A 23,737-nucleotide genomic window follows, 5' to 3' on the forward strand; every position below is an offset into this window, starting at 1 on the left:
ACAGAACAGCAGGAATCGCAGTCAGAAATAAAGACTCCAGCGGCAGACGTCTTCCATTCAGCTTTATTTTCTCTCCATGACACTACATCACACAGATCACATTATCAGCATCTTACACGGTCATCCATCTTTACAAGCACTAATCATAGGCGTGACATTCACACAAATATTCCTTGAGTGCACCACTCCTCAGAAAGTGCCTCCTCAATGTGCATGGGACTGCTGATGAAGACCAGAGGCCGAGGCCACATGCAAGAGAAATCTTGCCCTCCAGTGAAGACCCAAGGCTGATGTTTCCTTCGAAACGCTATGCGAGAGTGTGTGTATGTGTGTGAGAGAAAGAGAGAGAGCGCGCCTTTTTAACACTTGGAGGAAAACCAGCTCCATCAGCCTTGGGTTATCGTTTACAGAAAGTGGAAATCAAACACATAAACCTTCAGTGTTGTATCTCCTAACAAACAAAAGAAAAATAAGAAAGAAAATGGCAGAAAACCAAGATGGCAGACATGCAAAACAAGCTCAACCAGACAATCAATCAGTCAATCAATCAATGAGTAGGGGGGGAGGGGGGGCAAGAGTCCGTTCAAGCCAGTGGGGCTCAGTAAAAACGCAATAGGAGAAATAAAAATAGTGCTTAAAGGACAAATCTACCAAACAGAGGACAGAAGGCTGAGAGATACAGGAGAGGAGTTCAAAGAAGCTGGAGATTGAGGAGCTGCCTTGCAATGCTTTACATTACATTTGATTTGGAAGGAGATCTATTGGCTTTGCTGCTGCTGCTGGTTTACACACAAATGAAAACTGACATTCAATAAAGCAGCACAAACATACTGATGTGGGAGACGGAGGAGGCTTTTGATGCACATTTCAAGGGTTTACTTTAGCTTAATATACTGGGTAAAGGCATGGGTGGAACCACAGTGAAGCTGGAGAGCAGAGAGCAGGAAATGACAGGAAACGGGAACGGATACGTCTCTACAGCAACAGGTGGAACCCACTACGACCCTAAAAGCACGCCGTCTGTTGGAATGTGCCCGGCAGGATAAAAGATTCCCTCCGAAAAACCTGAAAGCGTTCATCGTGGTCACAGGTTATCCTGCCTAATGTTAACGTGACATCACAAACACGGACAACGTCCAAGATGATACATCCTTACGTTAAAAAACGATTACTATTTGGCAGGGAGAGAGAGAGAGAGAGAGAGAGAGAGAGATGAGGAACAAGTGAATGTGAGCGAGAAGCCCAGATGTCACAGAAAACTTGATTTAGTTTGTTATAAAGCGTCTCATTGCACAAAGTAAGGGAGTAAAGCAATACTGCATGGTTGTGTTATCTGATATGATTGACAGGTGGAGCTAAACGGATGTGACGAAGCTGTAATAAAGACCTGGATACCGATTCTGGAGACATGCTACAGGTTCACTACAAGCAGTACAAACTAGTCAGCAATTATAACAAAAAAAGACTCACGTTTGTAGGTTTTACATTCAACATGTTCTGTATTTTTCACCCTTGCCTCTAAGCTACAACATACATTGAATTTTTATGTGTCATGTCCACTATAGCTTCTCAATTGACTTTAAAAAAAAAAAAGAAAGAAAATATTCTGAGCAACTATATGTAAAAAAAGCAACATTTTTCAATGCAAGATACGACAAATGAAACCATAATATATGAAAAAAGCCTCTCGGTTCTCTTTATGTTGCATATATACAAGAAAGCCCTGAAAGTGTGAATCCCTCTATATCGTCACTGCCTGTCTTCTTCTTCTTTTTTGGAATTCATCTAATGTAAAAAAAGATTTACCTGTCAATCAATGAATGACCAGTCAACTTCTATCCCAACCTCCCCTGAGAGGTGGATTTTGGAACTGGCGACGCACTTTCAACAAAAGTAACCACAGATACAATCCAAGATCTGCACACACGCGGACCCACAATCCTTCCTCACAACAAGAACGCGCCACCGGGCCAAGTTCCTACCGGCCCTCGAGCGTCGGTGGCCTGGTTCGTGCAGAGCTGCCAGAGCAGTGTGCACGTCCAGACACCAGTTAGCTACCAGCTGAAAATAAAAGCACCGATTCTACTGCTGGACAGTGCTCCCACTCAAGATGCGGAGACGGGTTTTACCTACCTAACAATTGAAGCTGGGTCAAACGTGTGGTCGGGACACACCAAGCAGACACTCTGATGAACTCATCCGATGCGCTGTCGCGTCCTGAACTGCTGCCCTTTAATACCTGTCAATCAACAGCTCTGACTGAAGCCAGCTGAACTGGTTCAGTCCGCCTTCGTCGCGTTGCTGTGTCCCTGGCACCCGGTAAAGGAAGCTCAACGGTGAATTCTTCCCAGAATTTATAGACCTTGTGGAAATCTAAAAACACTACAGGCCATAAAAGTATCTGTTCTCAAGGCCAGAACTTGAGACTGAGGCCGAGGCAGGTGCTACCCTTGGTACTCCTCCAGGGAAAGGCAATAAAACTACCTCAGTACCACTGCGGACATCCCAGTACCACATGGTCAGCACCACTGGTTATTAATAACTCCTGACCTTACCAGTCAAGACCACTAAGAATGGGACAAAACCCCTATCCCTGATGCCCCGCTGAATCCACTGAGCAGTGACGACACCCCCTCCCTCCCCACCCCCACTGCAACAAGAGTCCTTTTACTTCAAAATAAAAGTTTTAAAAAAATGGCCATGTACAAAAACATGTCTTTGCACAGTGCAGAGTAGTGCAATTTCATCAGGTCAGTTTTCCTTTTATGTTCTTTTCATTGGCACTTTGTGAAGTTTTTGACCAGAGACCAACTGTAGAGACAGAGACCTGTGTAGCTTATCCGTGACGCCGCCCAGATCAAATAAGCACGGCCATTCCCGACCAAAATGGCGGCTCAACAGGAACTGGTAAGCAAATTTACACCTCATATATCCGCCCAAGGAGTTCAACGCGCCGGTTTAAAGGCGTATGTTTCTGCGGAACAGGTATGAAATTGCCTGAACCGGGAAATCTTGGCAGGAAAATGCTTGCACGGGAGAGGAAAGGCACTGCAAGTGTGCGCGCGCGTGATAAGCTGTGGCGGCGAACTGGTCGAACCGGAGCGGCTCAGAGAATTCACTGGCTAATCTACTTTAGAACGAGCTGCTGGCAGCCTGGGCGAGTGCGAATCTCTTCGCTGCCGATTGAGATCTGATCCATTTTCATGTGAACAGAAATTCCAAGGAAACTTTTGAAGCCTCACACAGCAAATGTGTGATTATGTTTAGGAGGAACCATTTGTCTTTTCTTCAGGGGAAACAAATCAAACGAGATGTTTTAGTCATGAAAGCGCTAAAAATCTCTTACGGGGAAACTGCGGGCGCATAGATTTGTTTTCCCTACGAGTGGTAATTAGGGACTTTCCTTTTCAATCATTTTGTCATTCAAATCAATCCATCGCTTTTACATTTTCCAATAAAAAGTGAAAAATGTGGCCATTTTCATGTGTTACAGGCTTATTCCGATCCCATTTCTGGAAGTCTTTTTTCCGTGTCACCGACCGTGCGTCCACTGGTTTGATCTTTGCTTTTCACTTTCAAATGTTGGATAAAAGAGCATAAACACATCGAGATTAAAAGAGAAAAAAACAGAGATGGAAGTGCGGAGTTCTTTCAAATTCAGGCTGGGTGTCTATAAATGCAGCCGATTCGCTACGACTATTCCAGACAGTAAAGCCTGTTTGAACTCTGACTGGAATGACATCAGACAGCCTGAAATGGCGATTCGGGCTCCCCGATTATCTTACATCACAACTGACAACATCTTGCTCTCCCCAAAGGGCAGTTATCGTCCAACGTGGTGGCGAACAACAGCCGTCAAAGTAAAAAAAAAAAATAATAAAGAAACGGAGCCTCTCCCTCTCAACTTAATGACAGAACTACAAACCCAGAAATTCTGCTGATTGCACAGTGCAACTGCAAGTTGCCTCAGCGAGACCCTGCTGAGAATAAACTCCGGGGAGGAAAAAGACGTCCACTCTCTCAGACATATACTGCCATTACAGTGATACTCCAAACAAAAAGACTCATTTCTTCAAGGTGCATATCTCTTGGGAACAGGAACACAGAATAAGAGAGGCAAATATCTTTCATATATCGCGTACGTCACTTAAAAAGTGTTTTGGGCTTTTTTTGAAACTCAAGGGAAACCTTTTGTACCACTTTTGTACCAGCTGGCTGTGCTCAATTTGCAGGCTGTATAAAATGAAAGGATGGTTTCCATAAACAGACAGCTGATGTCCAGGACGGCTGTATGAAGGGCGGCGGTCTGTCTGTCCGTCAATCAGTGACACAGCAAATATATGTTTGCTACAGAGGTCTTAAATCTGGTGGTGACCCTTGAACATCAAAGAAACAGAGTCAAAGACAGTAGAGTACATGATGATCCTCTAATGAACAACAGAGTATACCAAAGAGCTTATCTGTAGTTTAGAATCATTGTCTTGAGTCAAAGCTTTGAAAAACGACAGATGAAAGCCAAAAATATCGAGTCGGCGGGTTCAAATGCGTTGGTTTGCTCAGAGTAAAAACGTTTCAGTCTTAGAAAAAAGTCGCGGGACTTGCAGAAGTTTCTTCTTTTCTTTTTTTAAACTCACCAGATTTAAATAGTCTTTGTATTTGGAAATGAGAGAAGAGCGAGCGGGCCGGAGGAAGCCACGCAAAGCCGTGACTCCGCCCCCTCGATCCATCTTCTTGTAACTGGCGAGGGATACAGGAAATGGGCCGGATTAGTCGGTGAATCTTTGACAGGCTTTTTTCCAGCGACAGGCTGTGCACCACATGTCTCTCTTCTCCATGCCGTATACCTTTCGGCACTTCTTTGCCTCGCCGCGGGGTTTCCTTGGTAACAACAGATATGACAGCATAAGGTCAGGTGCGCAGGGATCTACGCCATTAAAACACTCAACGTGTGCAATTGGGGTGTCAAAGAGGTTCGACACACCTCTACTACTGCCCAACGGTAAACACAGACAGATAAACGCTCACAGAAATGATGCTCATGTCATAAATGTGCTTTAATACAGTTGTGGGCTCAAACATATTTAATATTTTGTTTCCGAGACTTGCAGCTCTGGATTATGCAGCGTACCTGCTTCCTGGCGTGGATTTAGTTGCCTGCGTTATCAAAGCGTGACTCTTGTTAACAGTGGTGTGTGTGCTGGTCGCCGGCTGACGCTTTTCACCAATGCTGACCGTCCGGACCTGATTCACGGGCCCCTGGAAAGACAGAGGACAGACGTCCACCGATCAATGTCGCAGTCCAGCTTCACAGGACTAAAGACATACAGCTGGACCGAGCCAATCTGTTTTTACCAACAGAAGTGCTCAAATTCTGCTTTTTCTGTTGATCTTTTCATTGACCGGTCCTGCTTTTAAAGTAAAAGGTGTGTCGGCTGCTTCCCTCAGGTCCTCCGAGCATCCCTGGATGAGCTCTAATTCAAGATGATGGGCTGAGACCCACCAGAGTTCCCGTTACCATAGAAAACACTTAATCCTAATCCTCTGCTTCATAAAATAGAATTAGGATTCACAAGCACGTCGTGTGGTGGGAGGTTGTTGAGGAATCAGCAGAAAAAGCTGTGGAGGACAGCGTCACTCACCGAGGCGCCTTTGAAAATGACAGGAGGTGACTGCCATGACACGCTGATGCCGTTGTCGCTGCCTAACTCAGCCAGCTCAGGACACACAGGGATACTCACTGGAGCCGTGGCCTGGAATACGGATGGTGGCCAACCCCAAAGGGGAGGAGAGAGAGAACACAAAAGACTGTTATAAAAGCAGAACAGAAAGCATCTGGGGTAAAAATATATCTAACTCAATCATTTGAAAATGTCAGCCCACGCAACCTTGAATTAGATATTTACTAATGACGCCACAATTACTGTCAAAAGCAACTGTATACAATATTTATCCCATAAATATATTGTCTTATGACAAAAACAATTACAAGGCAACACTCCGAGGCACTTGTGGCCATGACTGTGGTACAAGTCAGTTTCCAAGACAACGTAAAGCACAATAGAAGTTGGCGGTACAGAAGAGAAAAAGGTGGGTGCAGTTCATCACAAAGAAAATAAAACGAGGAGAGGTGATGTGCTTTTGTTGTGCGTGCATAACATCTCATTAGGGCCGCAACACAAAGTTTAAAATCAATACAGCCTTGAACCGCCACGCAAGGCGGGATCCAATATGCGAGATGTATGCTTGAATTAAACGTATTCTTCTGACTGAAAGCACTTCTGTAACTCCAAGGACATTCAAGCTGATGTGGAGATGTTGACTATAGTAGCATCACCACCTCCTTGATGTTTCAATTCAACCGGCCTTAATAGTTGCACGACCTCTATGACGTGTGCCAATAACAACATTTTATTGTCTAAAACGTTACATTGTTACACACGTCCATGAGGCAGCTTATGGAGAACGAAGCTTATCGACTCAGTCAGCCGATAATAAAAGATTTCCTTGACTGTTCCATAAAATAAGTGTAAATAAGTTTACTTCTTAAGTAAGCGATGGAAACTTTTTACACTAAACAATATTTAAACTTCAATTCTGACGTGACCTGAGGTTGATGTTTGCCAAAACAGCCTTTTTTTTCCCTCCTTCCCTCCCCTGACACTTGCTCCTACACTGATGTAGGAGGGAAGCGATTCAAACTGCCCTCGGAGCTTTTTCAGCCTCTGCGGATCTCGTATGGCAGAAACCAGAACATCTGTGCGGCAGCGCTGAAGCTCCGTCAACGGCTATCTGCGGTTTCGTGTCGGGGTTGCGTGTGCGAGCACCTGGTAGGCGTGGTCGGTGCGGATGTGGCAGAGTGCAGATGGCGCCGACTGGCTGAGCAGTGTTGGGGCGTGGTTCTGGAAACCATTCAAGCCGATGTTTTCAGAATGAGAGGCGTCGGTGAGCAGCGGTGGGAAGGCGGGCGGAGGGCCGACTGTGGTTGGGGAGGTGGGCGCGAGGTTGGACAAACCCTCTGTGAGGCTGTCCATGTTGACCTCGATCTCTGAGTAGTAAAAGTCTTCCTCTCCGTCGCTGTAGTCCGAGTCACTGTTCCGGCTGTGAGAGAGAAAGAGGTTGATTTGCTTGGATTTCACAAGCTAATGCTATGAATCATGCAGCTTGGTACATTTGCAGCTAATGCTTGAATATCTGAATATCAAAGGTTCATTCGTTGTTATTTAAGCATGTTTATAAGTTCAATGTTATGATACTTCCTCTTTTTTTAAGTATTCCCTAATCTTGCTCAGTATTCGGAGCTGATAGTGGGCTTTTCCGGGTTGGGGCCCTAAAATGGTGAAGGGAGTAGTTACTCTTTCAAACAACAGGGGGCAGTAAAAACCAGCAAGCTGTAAAGTTCCTCTGACTGATGACGTAATATCAACATACAGGAGGTGGGGACGTTCAGAAAGATGCTCCTGGATGATAAATTCAGATAATACATGTGAGATGGTCACATGACATGTCACAAATGCAACATCTGGCAGTGGGATACAAACATATACAACTCCATGGCAAGCCGAACGTAAATATTTTCTTGGTTACTGAATAAAAATATGCAGCTAAGAACAGGTTAAATCTTCGTCGGAGAGGGTGGACACATGAAAAGCATTTCAGCTGTGACGGATGCGAGTGTGTGTGTGATTTTCTTTTTTAGCTGCGCATAATTTAAGTGTGTCTACAGAAACTCCATGGAGGAACTAGAAGAACTTGCTGAATTTTTGTATTTAAATTGTACACGACCACCCACACCTCCCCCACCCCCAAATTGAAAAACCGACCGGCATTTTACAATGAGATTACAGATTTTAAAAAAATGGTATCTAAATTTTAAATCCAATCCAAGGATGAATTATTATTCACTACCTAAGAAATGAGTCTAACGTTTATCTTAGCATGCTGTGCTTGTGCACGGGCGTGTGTGTGTGTGTGTGTGTGTGTGTGTATTTGCTGTGACTAACCCCAGGTGGACCGTGCGGATGTGTCGCTGGATCCCTGAGGAGGTGCTGAGGACCTTTTCACAGTTCTTCCACAAGCATTTGAACATCACCTTCATGGAGTTCTACAGGAAACGTTGAGAGAAAACACGTCTCAGAGGAACCGAGTGATCACTGATGGTCAACAGAAGCTTTCACAGAAAGGCCCGACGCTACAAAAAGCATCAGATAATGTCTCATCAATCATTCAATGTTCCAGAATGACGACAACCAAACATTCCCGGGGGGGGGGGGGGTCATCCCTCCCTTTGCTCAGTCTTCAGGTGTTTCTAACTTTGATTAGAGTCCACCTCTTGTAGTTCACTGATGGGACTTGATTTGTGTGTCTAAGGTCTCCCAACTGATGCACACCAGTAAGAACCAAACCATGCGGTCAGATCAGCAGATCAGATCAGCAGGGTTGTGACAAGATACATCTGGGACTCCTCTTCTCCAAAAGGTGAACCATCAGTGCAGCTCTCCACCAATCTGGGACTAGGCTGAAGGTTCACCTCCTGACAAGATAACGAGCCTCAGCACAGCACAGCAGTGAGCGCTGAGAGGCCCACCTGGAGCCAGAGTTCTGACCTGAACTCAATCAAATAGGTCTGGAGAGACCTGAACATGTTCAACAGTTTCCACCTGACCTGAGCCTTTCGTATGGCTAAATCTCAGTGACAACCTCAACAACGTTTCATTGGAGAGACATTCAAGCAGCAGCAGAGTAATAATATAAACCCTGTATGAAAAGAATTTAAACAGACACGCAGTCAAAGGGAAAGACTGGGACAGAACCTACACAAGGAAGATGGCACGAGTAAAATGGGTTAATGCCTGGAGGATGTGATGTGTGGCCTTCCCTCGCCTTCCGTCCTGGACAATTCTAACCACTACATTTGCCTTACAACTAAATTCCAGACTAAATCTCTGAGACACGGGCAAAACCCACAAATGCCACAGAGACCTCTTTTTAACCTCTGGTGTTCTAAAGAAGTATTTAGAACTGTTTGTAATCTCCAATTCTCTTTGGATCTCATTTTTACATTAGTTCTGGATCAGTCCTGCGGGTTCATAAACGCACTGCGGAGGAGATTACTTGTTTTTTTTTTTTTCATACATCATTGCTGGCAGCTGTCTGTGGAGCAGGCAGAGACTCGCACCACTGCAAACGTGTGACAGTTGGCTAATGCTGTTTTTAGCTAACTGCTAAAATAGGGGAGAAGAAAAGACGGAAGCAATAAAAAGCTGAACAAGAAAAGTTTAATTACTGTTATCTCTACTGTTATAGCTACTTTAAGTGTCCTATTATTGACCCTCTTCCAACTTGAGAGAAGCTTGCTTTACATGCCCAACTACATAGTTTAAAAGAATTATTAACCGAAAAGGCAGCATGGGGGGGGGGGGGGGGCTTTAAATCCCACAATCACAAATCACTTAACACTTACATTACAGCTGCTGAATGACATGTTAAATAATCCTCTTAACTTGCTGACTGCTGAAAAACACAACTGAGCACAATCCCAGCGGCAGCTTACACACGAGTTTTGTGTTGCGGTGACGCCACTGTATCAATGCACAAATCAAACTAACACAGTTAGCTTATATTTTCTACCACACAGCCTGTCGGCCTGTTTTATTTTCAGTGTGTAGAACTTTGGAGTGAGTTTTCTCGCTGGTGCAGAACAGTTACATGTGGTTTAATGTGTGAATTGAATATCGACATCAGCTCCAGCGCTGTGTTGTTACAGGATGTTTACCTTTCGCTTCCGAGGTATGGGGTCCTCAAACATGAAATGCGTGCTCTCAGTGACATCCTCGCTGACATCATCACCCTGGGACAAGAGCAGGAAGTTCTTGTTGGTGTCGTTGGACAGAGGGGGGGACGGTGTGGAGGGCACCGATTGGTCGCTGGCATCCCAACTCCAGTTGCCGCTCGTTGAACTGCTGTAGCTGGCCGACAGCACCTCTTTCCAGACCCTGTTAGCTGGCTCCGGGACTGTGGTTTCAACAACATTTACACTTAATTCAGCTTCCGCTTCAGAGACAGTTTCAGGGTTCAATTTTCATTTTAGGTACCAAGTGGAAAAAGCACCGAAATGAGACCTAAAAACTTGAATTTGCAAGTTTTTCCCCCAAATTTTCAAGGTGTATTAAGTATTTTTAAGTAGGAATTTAAATTCAACTTAAATCAAATAAAATTTGGGTTTGTATACCAATCCGTTATAAAGTATAATGCCATAACGATAAATCTAAATCTCACAAGGTAGATTTAAAAGCACACTGTGGATTATTTATATCCAACGCCAACATACCGAGATACTTCATCTGATTAAATTATAAAAAATGGATCAATTAGTGGGCTGCTGAAGTGAATTGTGCCACATTTCTTCTTTTAGATGACGCTGAGATGTTTTCCAATAGAAAATCATCACAGTAACAGACATTGCAAACAGTCGTGCAAAGGGATTTGAGTAACTGTCAACAAGAAAAATAAAGGGAAGGTAAAAAGTGCAAACAGCCAAGAGGACTTTAAACGTCTGGCATAGTCGCAATGGCAACGGCAGCCGCAGACTACACAACACTGGGAACAGTAAAACAGGGCTGTGGCAGCAGAGGTCATACAGTTGGCAGCTGCTCCATGTCAGGCTAAAAGGTAAAATTAGGAAATGTGCAAATAATCAGGATGTTTTCTGTTAAATAAATAAACCAAAAAAAAACAGAAATCGATGCGCTTTGGCTAATCTCGTGTTTGGTCCTTCCCATTTTACACTTTATAAAATTAGTCAGTTTGGATTTGTGTTGAGGCTGATCTTAAAAATGAGTGTAGCTTGATGTTGAATGTCCCATTAGCACAACACAAATGGTAGCTCCACACTGGTGGGCTGTTCGTGTTACCTGTTGGGGCGGCTGAAGGGCAGAGCACCAAAGGGGACGTAGACAGTGAGGTCAGGACGGTGGCAGCCATCACCTCCTTATCAGCATGACCCGAGGGCCTCCTGGAAAAAATAAATACGGTTTATCCACTGATGAAAAAAACGGGTTACATCTGATCAACTGTGGTCCCGCTGCTACTTTTGCTTACAAGACCCAGGATATATTTGAACAAACCAAACTTCGGCTGCACCATGTATTAAAAATGCTTTATTTTAGCTGAGCAAATGGAAAGTTATTTTGGATAAAGATCCATCATCTTGTCCCTGATGAGCAGCCAGGAGCAGCCTGACATGTTTAGCTGAATCTTTGTGTATGTTAGGGGTGCAAATTTGCATGTGTCTAAATAAGGACGAGGACATCATCAAAATAGAAATCCTCCCAAGTGGATGGTTTTTGTGGTGTGCTTCGGCACAGCTTGTGCAAACAGGGAGAGATGCTTGTTTTCCTTCCTGCCCAGTTCGGGCGATCTTTAGCCTCAGCTTAAGTTGACACTGCCTGTCAGAAAGAACCGGAAGAGCATGTTTCAAATCTTCTAATCAAACTATAGGTATAGTTTTAATTCTGACATTAACAGTTATTGGCATTGTGTCCTTCTACTAGATCTTTAACTGTGTTAACTTAGAAAAAAAAATACTTTCAGACCAAGCAAAGAGCAAAAAAAACACGCTCATTCCTGAATATACTTACTCATAAACTGATTATGTTTTTACCAATAGGCTACAAAAGTAAGCCTTAGAAGGTTAAGTGATCATATCTCTCCACTGTACCAAACAAATCCAAAACAGCACTCCCCAAAAAAAAAAGGCTTGCAGACTCAAAGGAAACATCCATTTGCACAGAGGGACGGAGAGCTGCAGCTTTAAGGTCCTTGTCCCACCCCAGCCTTTGCAACCAGAGTGAACTGGTTTGAGATGTTCTCTCAGCCAAGCCCTGAGACCTGGCAGAGGTCCACACACACACGCACACACGCACACACACACACACACACACACAAGCATGCAGAAAATCAGCTAGCACACATTCATATCTCATTCACACAGACTATATAATACGTGGGGAAGTCCGAAGAGAACAAACACCAACAACACAGCCCAAAACATTCTGATAAATGATCAGACTCCACTCTGAACTGGATGAATGCCAACACACTCTTTCGGTCTCCTCAAACAGGCATGCTCACGGGGAATACGAACACATTGCCGTACAGTGTGACACCAAGCTTTCTCTTCCTGGCACGACCACGACCCTCAACCGCAGTTTAATCACATCTCGTGGAAGTGTTTGTTGCATTGTGTAAACAGCGCTTCTTGATACTGTGCATGTTTGAGCTCTCGTTAACTGCCAATCGAGTGTGCCAGATCGCCTTCCCGCGTGGCATCGAGACATATTTTATGGTTGGATATCTAATCAGATGTGGTCATCAGCAGCACAGCATCTTAATTATATTCACACCACGCGGGAACAGACAGAATGTCTGGGAGATCGCCGGCGTCCACTTTAAGCTCTGATCAGAGTCGTATCATATTCCTTCCTACCAAACTTTAACATCCATTTCTCTTCTAGTTTGAACACAATGTTCAGACCAGTATGATGTAAGAGACTTTTTTTTGCTGTCACTGATCTGCCAGCGCTTTTAAAAAGGTTTCCACTTTAAAATCTGCAGGAAAAAGTAGTTGCATAGTTGCAAGAGGAAGGGCTTGATTTGGAGTATTATACTGACGATTTGAAAGACAAAAAAGGGAAGAGCAATCACCCCGTTCACTAGTTCTGCTGGCACAAGCGTGCACTGTGTGTATTTGCTGATGCCTCTGCATGGCACATTGGAGGTTATGCTCGAAGATAAAGTGGTTAAAAAAAATAAAACTTTTAAAATGAATCTTTTCACACCCACACACAGCACGCCCTTTATTCCACTCCCCTCCTCAACTGTTACTGGCAATGGCTGAGCCAGGAACCGTTCCCTTTGGCAGCAGCACAACACATGGGCCAGTTAAAGTCAACAAACCAGGCCCAGGCACACAGAAAAACACAGGAGCGACAGACCGACAGACCGACAGACCGACAGACCGACAGACACAGAGACTCCCCTCACTGGTGTTCAAGGCCTGGATCGTCTCTGTCAGGAGGACGTTTTGTTATTCGAAGTGCAATAACGAGCTCACACTGGGGATGATGGTTTGTGGTATGAAGCTTTGGCTTGACAGGAGAAAGCAGCCCTCCTCAACAGCCACTGCACTATAAAAACACAACAGACCTCTGATATGAAGCGCTCGTGGTGCTGTTTGCCAACCTCTATTTAACACCCCCATCCACCTTCATCAGCTGTTGGGTGTTGTTGGGGAGCAAACCAGACCTTCCTCTATATTTAATACACCATGTATACTTGAGTTACCAGCATGGCAGAAATTCCAGGGATCTGCCAGGTTCAAAGGAGATACTGGACACTGAGCCAACCCGGGAAGATGGACAAATAATCAACCCACTAAATAAGTGGCCACCCAGCACAACAGAACCTACATGCACTGCACAACACACGTTGCACGTTCTGCAGGTATCGCATGGATGCAACAGTATAAGGAAGGGTGAGATGTCGGGAAAATGGCAAATCCAGTATAATGAGGTAGCGTTGTGACAACTGGTGCTATTTAAAGTGCCCGTTGTGTAGCCTGACAGCTGCCCCATCCACGCCAGCTAAAAATAAACCACCCACTGCACTCCATCCTTTAGTAATCCCCCTCCTCCATTATGTCGTCTCGTCCTCGCTGGATTACGTAAGATCCTTTGGCCCTCTCTGGCTTCAACGCTTCCTCATCAGACGGCTGTTAACCGGTGCTCAGCAGCTCCCCCGTGCCTCCACCCACCGCCCAGCAAAGGGTTCGAGTCCTCACTCTCTGCCCTTGTTTCAGAGGAAACCTTCATATTTACAACATGTACTTAACAAATTCAAATATGAATGGCTTTCTAATGAACGGAATGCAATCCAGCGTCTCGGTACAGTATGTTAGCGTCTATGTGAGGCACCGGACCCCCTGAAGAGGACGAGGCTGTTAGACAGGAGACATGTCTCTTTAATGTGGGCTTGCATGTAATGTCTATTCACTTCCAGAACAAAAAGCCTTCTCTGTCTCTTCACCCTCAAATGCAATTTGTAGCCTGGGGCTGAGCACACACAACGGATAGCTTTGTCCTGGCAAAATAATAGCGCATAGACAGAACGCGAATGGCATGGTGCGTCCGACCCACTGTGCCCGCGCTACGCAATAAACCTGCAGGATTATTTACGCATATTTTGCTTTAGCACACAGGTTACCTGTCGGTGAAAGAGATAAACCCTCGAGCCCGAGCAGAAACTCACTTGTTTTAAAGTCTGTAAAAAAAAAAAAAAAACAGCTAGAAAGTCTCAGGCCAGTCATGGTCAAATGAGGAACCCGAGCTAAACATGTTTGGTTGCATTTCAAAACAATTCTGGGGCAGTTTTTAACAAGATGTATTCTTTGACTATGTGTTTTTAACACAATAAATCTTTAAAATAAAGTATAGCATATAAATCAAAAAAGAAAATGCCAATGAGTCATGGAAAACCCATGAATGGTCGACTGGCTTTCTGATTACACAAAGAGCTTATATACAACACCTGCAATGTTCCTGAAAACTGGCTAACTAGTGCTATGGTGCTTTATTACCCTGAACTGCAAAAGAAGATTAACCTGTAACTATAGCAACTTTTTTTTTTTTTACAACTTTTGTAAATCCCCCTCCAATAACAATGTTGTTGCTAAGGGAACTTGGAGGAGTCTCTTCCAAGTAGAGGCCTCTACGTTAGAACAAATGAGATTCTTATTATCAGTCGAGGTAAGCGAGTTATTTTCTTACATGTTTGGAGGGTAAAAAGCAAAAACATTACTTCTTACTTCCTTAGCAGCGCACAGAACGGAGCTTCACGCTGTAGTAGCAGAAAAGGGTCAATGTAAACAAACGGGCTGTTATGCTGATTTTTAAGAAGTAATAAATAGTTGGGAAGAATTCAGGAAGCATTTATGAACAGCGCAGTTGTTTCTGTTGCAGTCAGCGGCTCCTCTTCATTCTTTACTTCCCACTCACTCTTGAATCTGTCCCACTGCCATCACAAGCCGGAGCAAGCCCCGGCCCCATTCAGCCCGTTTCCATGAAACCTAATCTCCACGGCAGCATCACACTGACAGTCTAACTGATGTCTTACTGATCATTTCTTTACCTTACTAGAAAGACAATGTGGGGTTTTGCCAACAGAAAGCATTAATTAATAAGGTTGGAAGAAAATTTTCACCTGTCAACAGCCACATTTGCTGTATAAATTAAGATTGTTAAGATTAAGATTAAATTAAGATCTATTGTACAGCAGATTTCTGGTGACTCACAGCTGAATGTATGAGATTACATTCGCCGGGCCATCAGAAAAACCCCTGACACCAATTTCCTGCACTGATCAGGCAACATCTCACTGTGCCAAGTGTCACCAAAAGTACCCATCGCTTCCATAAAAACAGCCCGTGAAAAGAATCAGAACACATGTACAGTACTGACATGTGATTCAATGTTAAAACCTCTGGGATAGTGTTGGATTGTTTGATCAGTGTTTGCATTGCCCTAGATCATATTTAATCAGCTTTATTTAAACGATAAAAGGCAATATACTCCACTTACTAAAGATGAAAATGATCAAAACCACTGGAGGAACATTTATCTCCTGTGACGCTGCTACAACAATTAAACACCGCTTACAGTAAAAATGGTAAAAATATGAAGTTATTCCTTCTTCAGCAATACCAGATAGCGTTTGTAATAAACAAACAAAAGCAACGTGTCACATCCTGCAACAACATCAGAATGATCTCTCAAACAGGGGTAGTGTGGCTAAACCTGACAAAGCCTGCGTGTCTGTATTATCTTTGTCTTGGATTAACTAAAACCCTCACACATATACCGGCGCTATATGCACACGGTTGTCAACGTGTTAAGTGTGTATATCAATGTAAAAGTGATAGTAAAATGCTGTTTGGAGCGGTCATGCGTGCGCACACAAAAAATGTCATCAGTTCTCAAATATTTCTAAAACCAGCATGTTTTAATCTCAATCAATTATCTCCAACACTTCAGAAATGTCCTCCCAACGATTATGTGACAGACACAGTAACGATTTAGTGTACGTCTCCTTGTGGGTGTAAAGTAAAGTAAATTTTCACAGGTGTGGGTTTATGACTAAACTGATAGCAGAGTCAGCAAGACCTCATTAGTTCTATGAATTTGAGGATGACTGTTACAATTCTGGTATAATTATGGTGTGAAACACAATTCGAAACAAGCTGGTAAATATACAGTGACCACTGTGTTGATGCTTGCGTTTAAACCGGTTTAGGCCAGCACAGGCAGGCGGATGGGAGTTCTAAAACGGGCTGGAGATCTGCCGTGCACTGTGTATAACTCACGACCAAACCGCACGAAATATGCGAGGCCTGAAGAAATTACATAAACCGAGGAACAACAAAAATAATGAGCATATTTCAGTCTTTGGAAAAACAAGTGTGGGAGGAAATGCAGACACGGGAAGCCTGACAACCACCATATTGCGAAACTGTCTCAGCGTTCCATGTTCTGGCCTCCTGATGTGATCTGTGCAGCGATCAGCGGCTCCGTTACGCACCTGACCGGGCTGCCTCATACACTCGGGGCTTTGTGTGGTGGCATGTTGGTGCTGGAAACCACCAACACCAGGATTAAGAGGGGATACTTTCTAACTCCCCAAGGCTGGCAAACTCAACATTTCCTTTCCACAAATTAAAAAAAAAAATCAAAAAAAAATCAAAGGAATACATGGAACACGTGACTGCCGTGGTAGACGGAAGCTCGGAAAAAGGCTTTCTGATCCGTTTGTATCGAGACACCAACCTCATGTGCTCGGAAAGAAAGTGGGAGGATGTTTGAAAGTGAATGGGAACAGAACAACTGTCGAATGTTCTCCTGCATGACAGAAACGTCACGCCACCTTAAATTAGGTTAAATGGAGGTTACAAGGAACTGGGTCCACTGGTTTTAGTCCAGTGAATGTGGCTTATATAAATAAGCAGCAATTTTCATGCCTTACATTGTGCGACTCTGGGCAGATCCTGGCATTTTAAAAGGCTCGAGAATGAGTTTTTAAACGTTGACTCTCTCGTCCACAAAGTGTTCATGCACTTTATTGGGATTAGAGGTAATTAATTCTTTTCCCCGATGCTAGTAAAATTAAGCCTGCTGATAATGGCACGCGTCACTCTGCTTGTATTCTCCTGTTTAACCCCCCTTGCCCCCACGTTCATACACAAGTGCAGGGTGTCCCGATTCTCATAGAGATCGACATAATCTGACTTCTGCCTAAAGAGCAGCGTGCAGTCTTTGGTGTCTAGAGATCCCATCTTGAGCTGAGGGTATAAACTGGATAATACGATAGCGCGGGTAGGTTGACAGTTCACGACGGCGAGTGTAATCTTTGGAAAATACCGACGGTGTTTTGGGATCGGGCCATAACAAGAGCAGCATCTACTGTTGAGGAAACGGGAAGGTGTCTGAAAATAACCCAAAATGAATTATGCTAGCTTTGGCCTCTACATCTTGGATTTATAACACCCGCAGCTAATTAAAATGAAAATAGCTGAGACAATGGGAGAGTGAAGCAGGGGGAATTTTCAGATATACAGAGACAATAAAGGTGTGTTATTACCATTTTTTTCCCCTGGCGACAGAGAGAAAATGCAGGTACAAAATGAGCAGCAACCAAGAAAAAGCACACCACCAAATCACTGCAGCAAAACGCAATCATGGATGCACTTACATTTTTAATACAAAGGTATTTATGTTGGCGAGATTGCGATAAGAACATTTAAAAATATTATAATCTGAGCCTTAAAAGCATTGTCTCCCCCACCAGATATGAAGTCAGGAGATTATTTGCATGTTTATTGGAGCTTTACGAGTACTATAGGTTAGCTTTCCAACTGTGTTTTAGTCTTTAATCTGTCAAAGTCAAATGCCACAAAACCAAACAAGATTATTCTTGTTAAAGAGAGCCGCATGAGTTGTGCCAAGTCCATATTCTAATCAGGAAAATAGTTTGGACTTGTGTATTGTGCAATTCTGAGTGAAGAGGAGTTAGACACGGCAGGCTAAAGCAGCATTTCAATCTTTTTTATCTCCCTCAAATTAATTTAGCACATTTTTCAGGTGTTCAGATGCACTTTTAACAATAGTTTCATGTCAGGAGTTTAGGAGAATTTAGCTGATTTTCCTGAGGCGTCTCTAAATACAAGCTGCCTAGAACAGGAGGCCTTAAATCTCTATCAGTTTATGCAGCTGCACACAAGTTTCCTTCCCTTTTGATAATTCTTTGTGTTTGCTTGCCCTTAAAGGGCCCTTCTGCTGGACAGATGCACGTCATATAACTGAAAGATTAAAAAAAAATTAGAAGCACACGCAAAAGTATTTGAAGTTTGGAAATATAAATCTTTTGGAGTTGTCTGCAGAGAAGAGAGTGAGAACATTCCTTCATGCCTCTTACTCTCCTCCTTACTTATAAAATTGTTTGCTCCTCGAGGCTTCAGTAGAAAACCCAAGCTGATTAACATCTTGTGAGGACACTGTACACACATCTGCATTTGCATAGCAGCAGCCCATTGACTTTATGCTCTTTTGAATTGCTGTTTGTGAAGCTTTGGTGCGAATTGCAAATCTTTTGACTTAAGTGTCAGGTGTTTATTGTCCTCACTCTTCCCCACTGAATTATCGGAGGAGCAACCTTCCACACTGGCATGATGTCGCCCTAATTACTGAGATGAAGCAGCAATGGCTTTCTGGCCCAGACGCCACGCACTTAACATACTTAACTGGTCCACATAGTGGACACGCAGCTATATATTGCAACCGCTGGCTCAAGCGTCTGTAGTGACGGTTAAAGAGTGACTTACCAGTAACGCAAATGGTGCGCTGGTTAGTCTAAAAGCATCCAATCTCACTTCACAGTAGCCTTATTCTGACGTGTCCTAGATAATCAACTTAATAAAGAACCAGAAAAAGTGCAGCACATCGTTCACATCCTGAGACTGACCTGGGGGACAGCCCAGATGTCTGCTCGCATTCTGGTCTGACCTTCCACTCTCACATGATTCCTGTCACTGGGTAACGACCTTTCACCCCGGCCGGTTTTGCTGCAAGAACTTTACCCTCGTATTGTCTTTTACAGGAAAAAAAAGACAGATTTTTCTTTTTACACTAAACAGCATTGTCAAGACAGATATAGGCTATAAAGAAATAAAGGAAAATGCACTTCGACTTGGCATGCATCAGCAGTAAACCCAGACTAGAGTGGGGGTGGGTTACTGGTCCTGTCGCTGTGACCTTCCATAACCAGCTGCATTTTTTAGAGAAAGAGCATTAGAGGTTAGATTTATTCCAGCAATTCCATTCAAAAAGTGCAACTCATATATTATATAGATTTGTTACAATCGCTGTCACCATTCAGAGGGAGGTTAAGACACAAAAGGTCGTTGCTAAAGGAGGCGGCTGCCGGATTTTATGCCTTTTTTTAAAATGGAGCACAAGCAACAGGAAAAACTGCGCACTTGTGAGGATTGTAAAACCAAGCCTGTCAAAGAACATGGGGGGTGGTCCAGGACAGAGTCCATGTGAGACAATATCAGAGGCACGGGCTGGGCTGAGGACAAAAACGACAAAAAGGACTGGTCTGTTGCTCAGTGGATCAAAGTCCTCTTCAGCTAAAAGTAAGTTTTGCCTTTCATTCAGAAATCAAGGCCCCGGATACACAGAATTTAAGCTGCCGGAGGTCCATTGTGAGGTTTCTACTGTCACTGAGGGTTTGGGGAAACATATTATCTACTGGTGTTGATACACTATGTTTTATCAGGCCCAAGGTCAGCGCAGCTGTCTTCCAGGAGATTTTTGAGCACATCATGCTTCCTTTTGCTGACCAGTATTATGGAGATGTGGATTCTCTTTTCTAGCACCTGCCCACACTGCCAAAAGATCCAATAGCTGCTTTGAGGGCCAAGGTATCCCTGAGCTCGAGGTATCCCTGTATGGAGCACACAGTACACCACAGGATCTGGATCCAGAGGTTTATTTGAAAAGAGGAAAACCCCTCTGCACAAACATTCCAGTTAAATACAGTGGTGATTTCTTTTTTGCAGAATCTGTACTCCCTAGACGTGGTAACTTCCTGTTTTTGTGACATGTAAGTGACCAAGGAGAGATAAGTAAAAAGGCTTAATAAAATTACCCATTCCGCTCTCATTTTGTCATTCTTATTGTTTTTACTCCAGTCAATATGCTCTTTGTTCAGTTATCAGTGTAGCAGATCCCACACTGATGAGTATTGACAGGTAGAACAAGCTCCGCTTTAGCCTGCGTGTAACTTAATCAGAGGCAGAAGCAAAAAACGTGCGCGTGCACGCACATGCAGGCGAGTTTGAAAATCTGACTAGGAGTGTTTATATGCACAACTCATGAATGTGTAGATCATCAAGGCAGTGAATGCACTGGCCCCTCCTCCACAGTATTTAAGATCATTGCCCAGACTTGTCTGAAGAGTTTTGGCCGACTCTGCAACAGTTGCAAACTGGAAAGTCAAAGTATTAAAGCGCAGCAGTGTGCTCCCTGTGAGAAACACTGATATGGTGGTTAATATACAACACGCAAGGGCGACCGACCGCTTCATTATGTTTAATCCTGTGACACAATGGCCGTATTAATAAAGTTGGTGGAAAAATAAGTAAATAAAACTAATTTATTCAGGTGATGTGACTATTGGCTTTTAAAGATGCTTTTTCCTGGGCAGTCAGGACGGAAAGATTTAAGAAGGGCAATGGCACAGCGTTAATATGAAAGGTCAATAAAACAACAACGAGGCCTGCCTAATATGACCACCGCCACACAGTTATATAATGTTATGCAATCCTTTTCAACAGCAGCAGCGTGGTGCAGTCAGTAAAGTAAGAGCGCCGATGGACAGCGGTCAACGCTCAAAGAAACAAAGAGAAGGAAGAGGTCAAGAGACTGAAACAAGCCTGTATGGCCACGTAAACCTAAACCTTGCTGTCCCACTCCTGCAGAGACAGTTAAATCATATCATCCAGGAGCTGCAGCAGGTGAACTTCACAGGATAATGAAAGAAAAGATAAATAAACCTCTTGTGACACACCTAGACAAAAACAGTGGCAACACAAATCATTTGGAAAATCTGCAATTGTTTAAATGGTAATATTGTTCCCTAAAGAGTTTGAAATTATCGCCATCTAATCATATGGGGTATAAAAAGCTGAACATTTTTATTGTATTGGCACATTATCTGGACAAACACAGTAGCCAATGGCTGTCTAACCTACAGGAAAGACAGCGCACAACCTCTCCAAGGCCTGCTTGCTGTTACATAATCATATCCACAGACTAAGCTTTTCCCCAGTGACATTTGCAGCTTTCGCTCTGAAACATGTTGGTGTAAATGTGTTTACCAAAAGACAAAACACCTTTGTGAGAGCGTATATTGATCCAAAGAATATCCTTTTTTTCTTTCTTTCTTTCCTGTTTGAGCAATCCAGAGATCATCTCCCACTCTGGCTCTGTTAAGGCAGATTTCAAAACTGCTCTTGATGAAACACCAAACATGTGGTCAGTTTACCAGCACGCCCCCGCAACATTCATGCCAAACCCACTGTAAATTTGTAGCCAGTGGACGAATTCCACGTCGAGTCAAGACTTTTGTAGGACAGATATGAAACTGCAGTTTACTTTAATCACTGCAAAATCCCAATCAATCTAGCTCCCGCGGCTTTATTTTTATGAGAGCTGTGAACCTTTTCATCTGTTCACAGCACTATGAAGATATGAGAGAAGTGCACAGTTGTATGTCTCTGGTTTGAGAGTGTGTACCTGTTTCTGGGGACAGGGATGTGGGAGGAGAGGAAGGGTTGTCTTTCTGCCTGTGGTACATTCCGCCCCTGTGCTGCCTTGAGGCTGAGGGCCAGTTCTCCCTGTTTAACTGGGTTCTTGGTCTCCAACTGCATGAAGCAAGCCGTCAACTGTCCATTCATGCCTGGGCAGCAAGTTGGACTGGCCCTCTTCAGGATCCCCGAGGAACCGGTGTCCTTTTGGTCCCCCAGAACATTCTAGTAAATTAAGAAATCGTAGATCATTGAGTATCCAACAATTAGCATTGAATTATAAATGCAAGTATGTGATGAATGATCCTGCAGAAAGCTTTAATACAGCCACTAAAGCTAAAGCAAGACTGTGTCTAAAGAAAAAAGGACACGATGCACAACATCCCTCCAGTGGTTTAGGCCTCGTCCTCCCCTCTGACACCTGCCGATTATTGTTTAGAACAGCACAGAACTTCATTTACCAACTCCGACAGAAGAACAGTCAGAACAGCAGCAAAACCCCCCTTATGAGTGTGAGTTTCAGGCTCTAGCTACCACCTTCCACCACCTGATCAAATGCCAACAATTAAACAGGACGACAAATTCAATGCCAAGTCTTATTTATTATAAACGAACCACAGAGAAGTGTATCAAAAATCCCTCAAAACTTGACTATGCAGCATTTGCTTGAACGCTGTAACAACATGACAACAATGCAACAGCACCGAGGCTAGCAAATGCAAACAACAACACACGCTGCGGATAAAAACAACATCAAAAACAGCAAAATGTCCACAAGTAGTGGTAGCTGTCCGACAGTGTGCAGCCGCCAGCAGGCCGTGCAGCTCGGGCGCAGCCAGGAAGACCTCGCCGTGGCTCCACCCTGAAGCCATGGGGGAGGGGTACTAGTTAGGAGTCCCTGCCCCACTTTTCTGTAAACTTTGCACACAAAACGAGCCGCCATTTAAAGCGGTTTTAATACTACGCAATTACTTGCGGGCGAACGTTGACAGCTCGTTTTTGAAACACGGTGACACTTTCAGGGCTAAATGTCCGTTTCAGGGGCGCAATGGAGGCGACCAATGCACAAGCTACACTCCTATAGGTCCCCTGTGGGCTCCCAATTCGCATATTTAGCCCGTAAACACACAATAACGGTATGTGACAGCTACTCAAACACGTCGCCGTAAAACCCTACGCTGTCTATACTCGCCTAACTTTGGGGTGGATTTCACCGGCTTGTGGTGTCCTACGCACACAGCAGAACCGCTAAACACACTTACTTTTTCCATGTCGAGTGATATTCGGCCACCCGGAGAAATTCCGTTCCCTTTAAAACATGTTCTCGGGCTTTTCACCTCTACCGGGGAGCCACCGTCTGGCGAACATTTGTAGGGGACGGGCCCGTTTGTGTACGCCGGCATGGGGCCATTCCTCTCCAAGATAGGGACCCGGGCGTCGCAGTGCACGGAGCGCCCTGGCCGGCAGTTAAAATCCGCACCTCCGACAGTCGTCGACTTCTCCAGAATGAATTTGGAATCCATATTTAACCCGGCGAGTGGAGACTAAAGAAAGATAACCAGCTTTCTAAAGGTTTTAGTGCAAATTGCTGGATACATTTATCAGGATTGTCGAGAGTTGTTGCGTGTTGTACGTGTCTTAACTGCTATTCTAACCTACATGTAAAGTTTTTCGCCGTTACCGCCGCCACCGCTGCCCAGGCGATCCAAAAAGCCGCCCGGTCAGGAGGAGGATAAAAGATTGTTTTGCCTCTTTCCTCCAATAGAACGCCACGCCCCCTCCGCTTCGCTCCTATTGGTCCGTTGCGCACATAAACATTGCACT

General features: G+C 44.1%; 1 protein-coding gene across 2 annotated transcripts; it reads right to left on the reverse strand.

Moving 5' to 3' along the window:
- Window positions 1-45: 45 nt before the first annotated feature.
- On the reverse strand, window positions 46-23,653 carry slc2a4rg (SLC2A4 regulator). 2 transcript variants are annotated; one of them, XM_011602495.2, is made up of 9 exons: window positions 23,176-23,653; window positions 21,903-22,138; window positions 10,911-11,011; window positions 9,773-10,011; window positions 8,001-8,101; window positions 6,825-7,098; window positions 5,640-5,750; window positions 5,129-5,256; window positions 46-4,878 (listed from the first exon to the last, which is right to left on the reverse strand). In XM_011602495.2, exons 1-9 carry the CDS (start codon window positions 23,434-23,436, stop codon window positions 4,767-4,769), a joined length of 1,563 nt encoding a protein of 520 aa, XP_011600797.1. In that variant the 5' UTR covers window positions 23,437-23,653; the 3' UTR covers window positions 46-4,766. The 2 variants fall into 2 exon arrangements, with proteins under 2 accessions (XP_011600797.1, XP_029689037.1); XM_029833177.1 differs by having other exon boundaries at window positions 23,172-23,313.
- Between the last annotated feature and the right edge of the window lie 84 nt (window positions 23,654-23,737).

This window comes from Takifugu rubripes, chromosome 3, assembly GCF_901000725.2.
Source record: "Takifugu rubripes chromosome 3, fTakRub1.2, whole genome shotgun sequence".
Taxonomy (NCBI): Eukaryota; Metazoa; Chordata; class Actinopteri; order Tetraodontiformes; family Tetraodontidae; genus Takifugu; species Takifugu rubripes.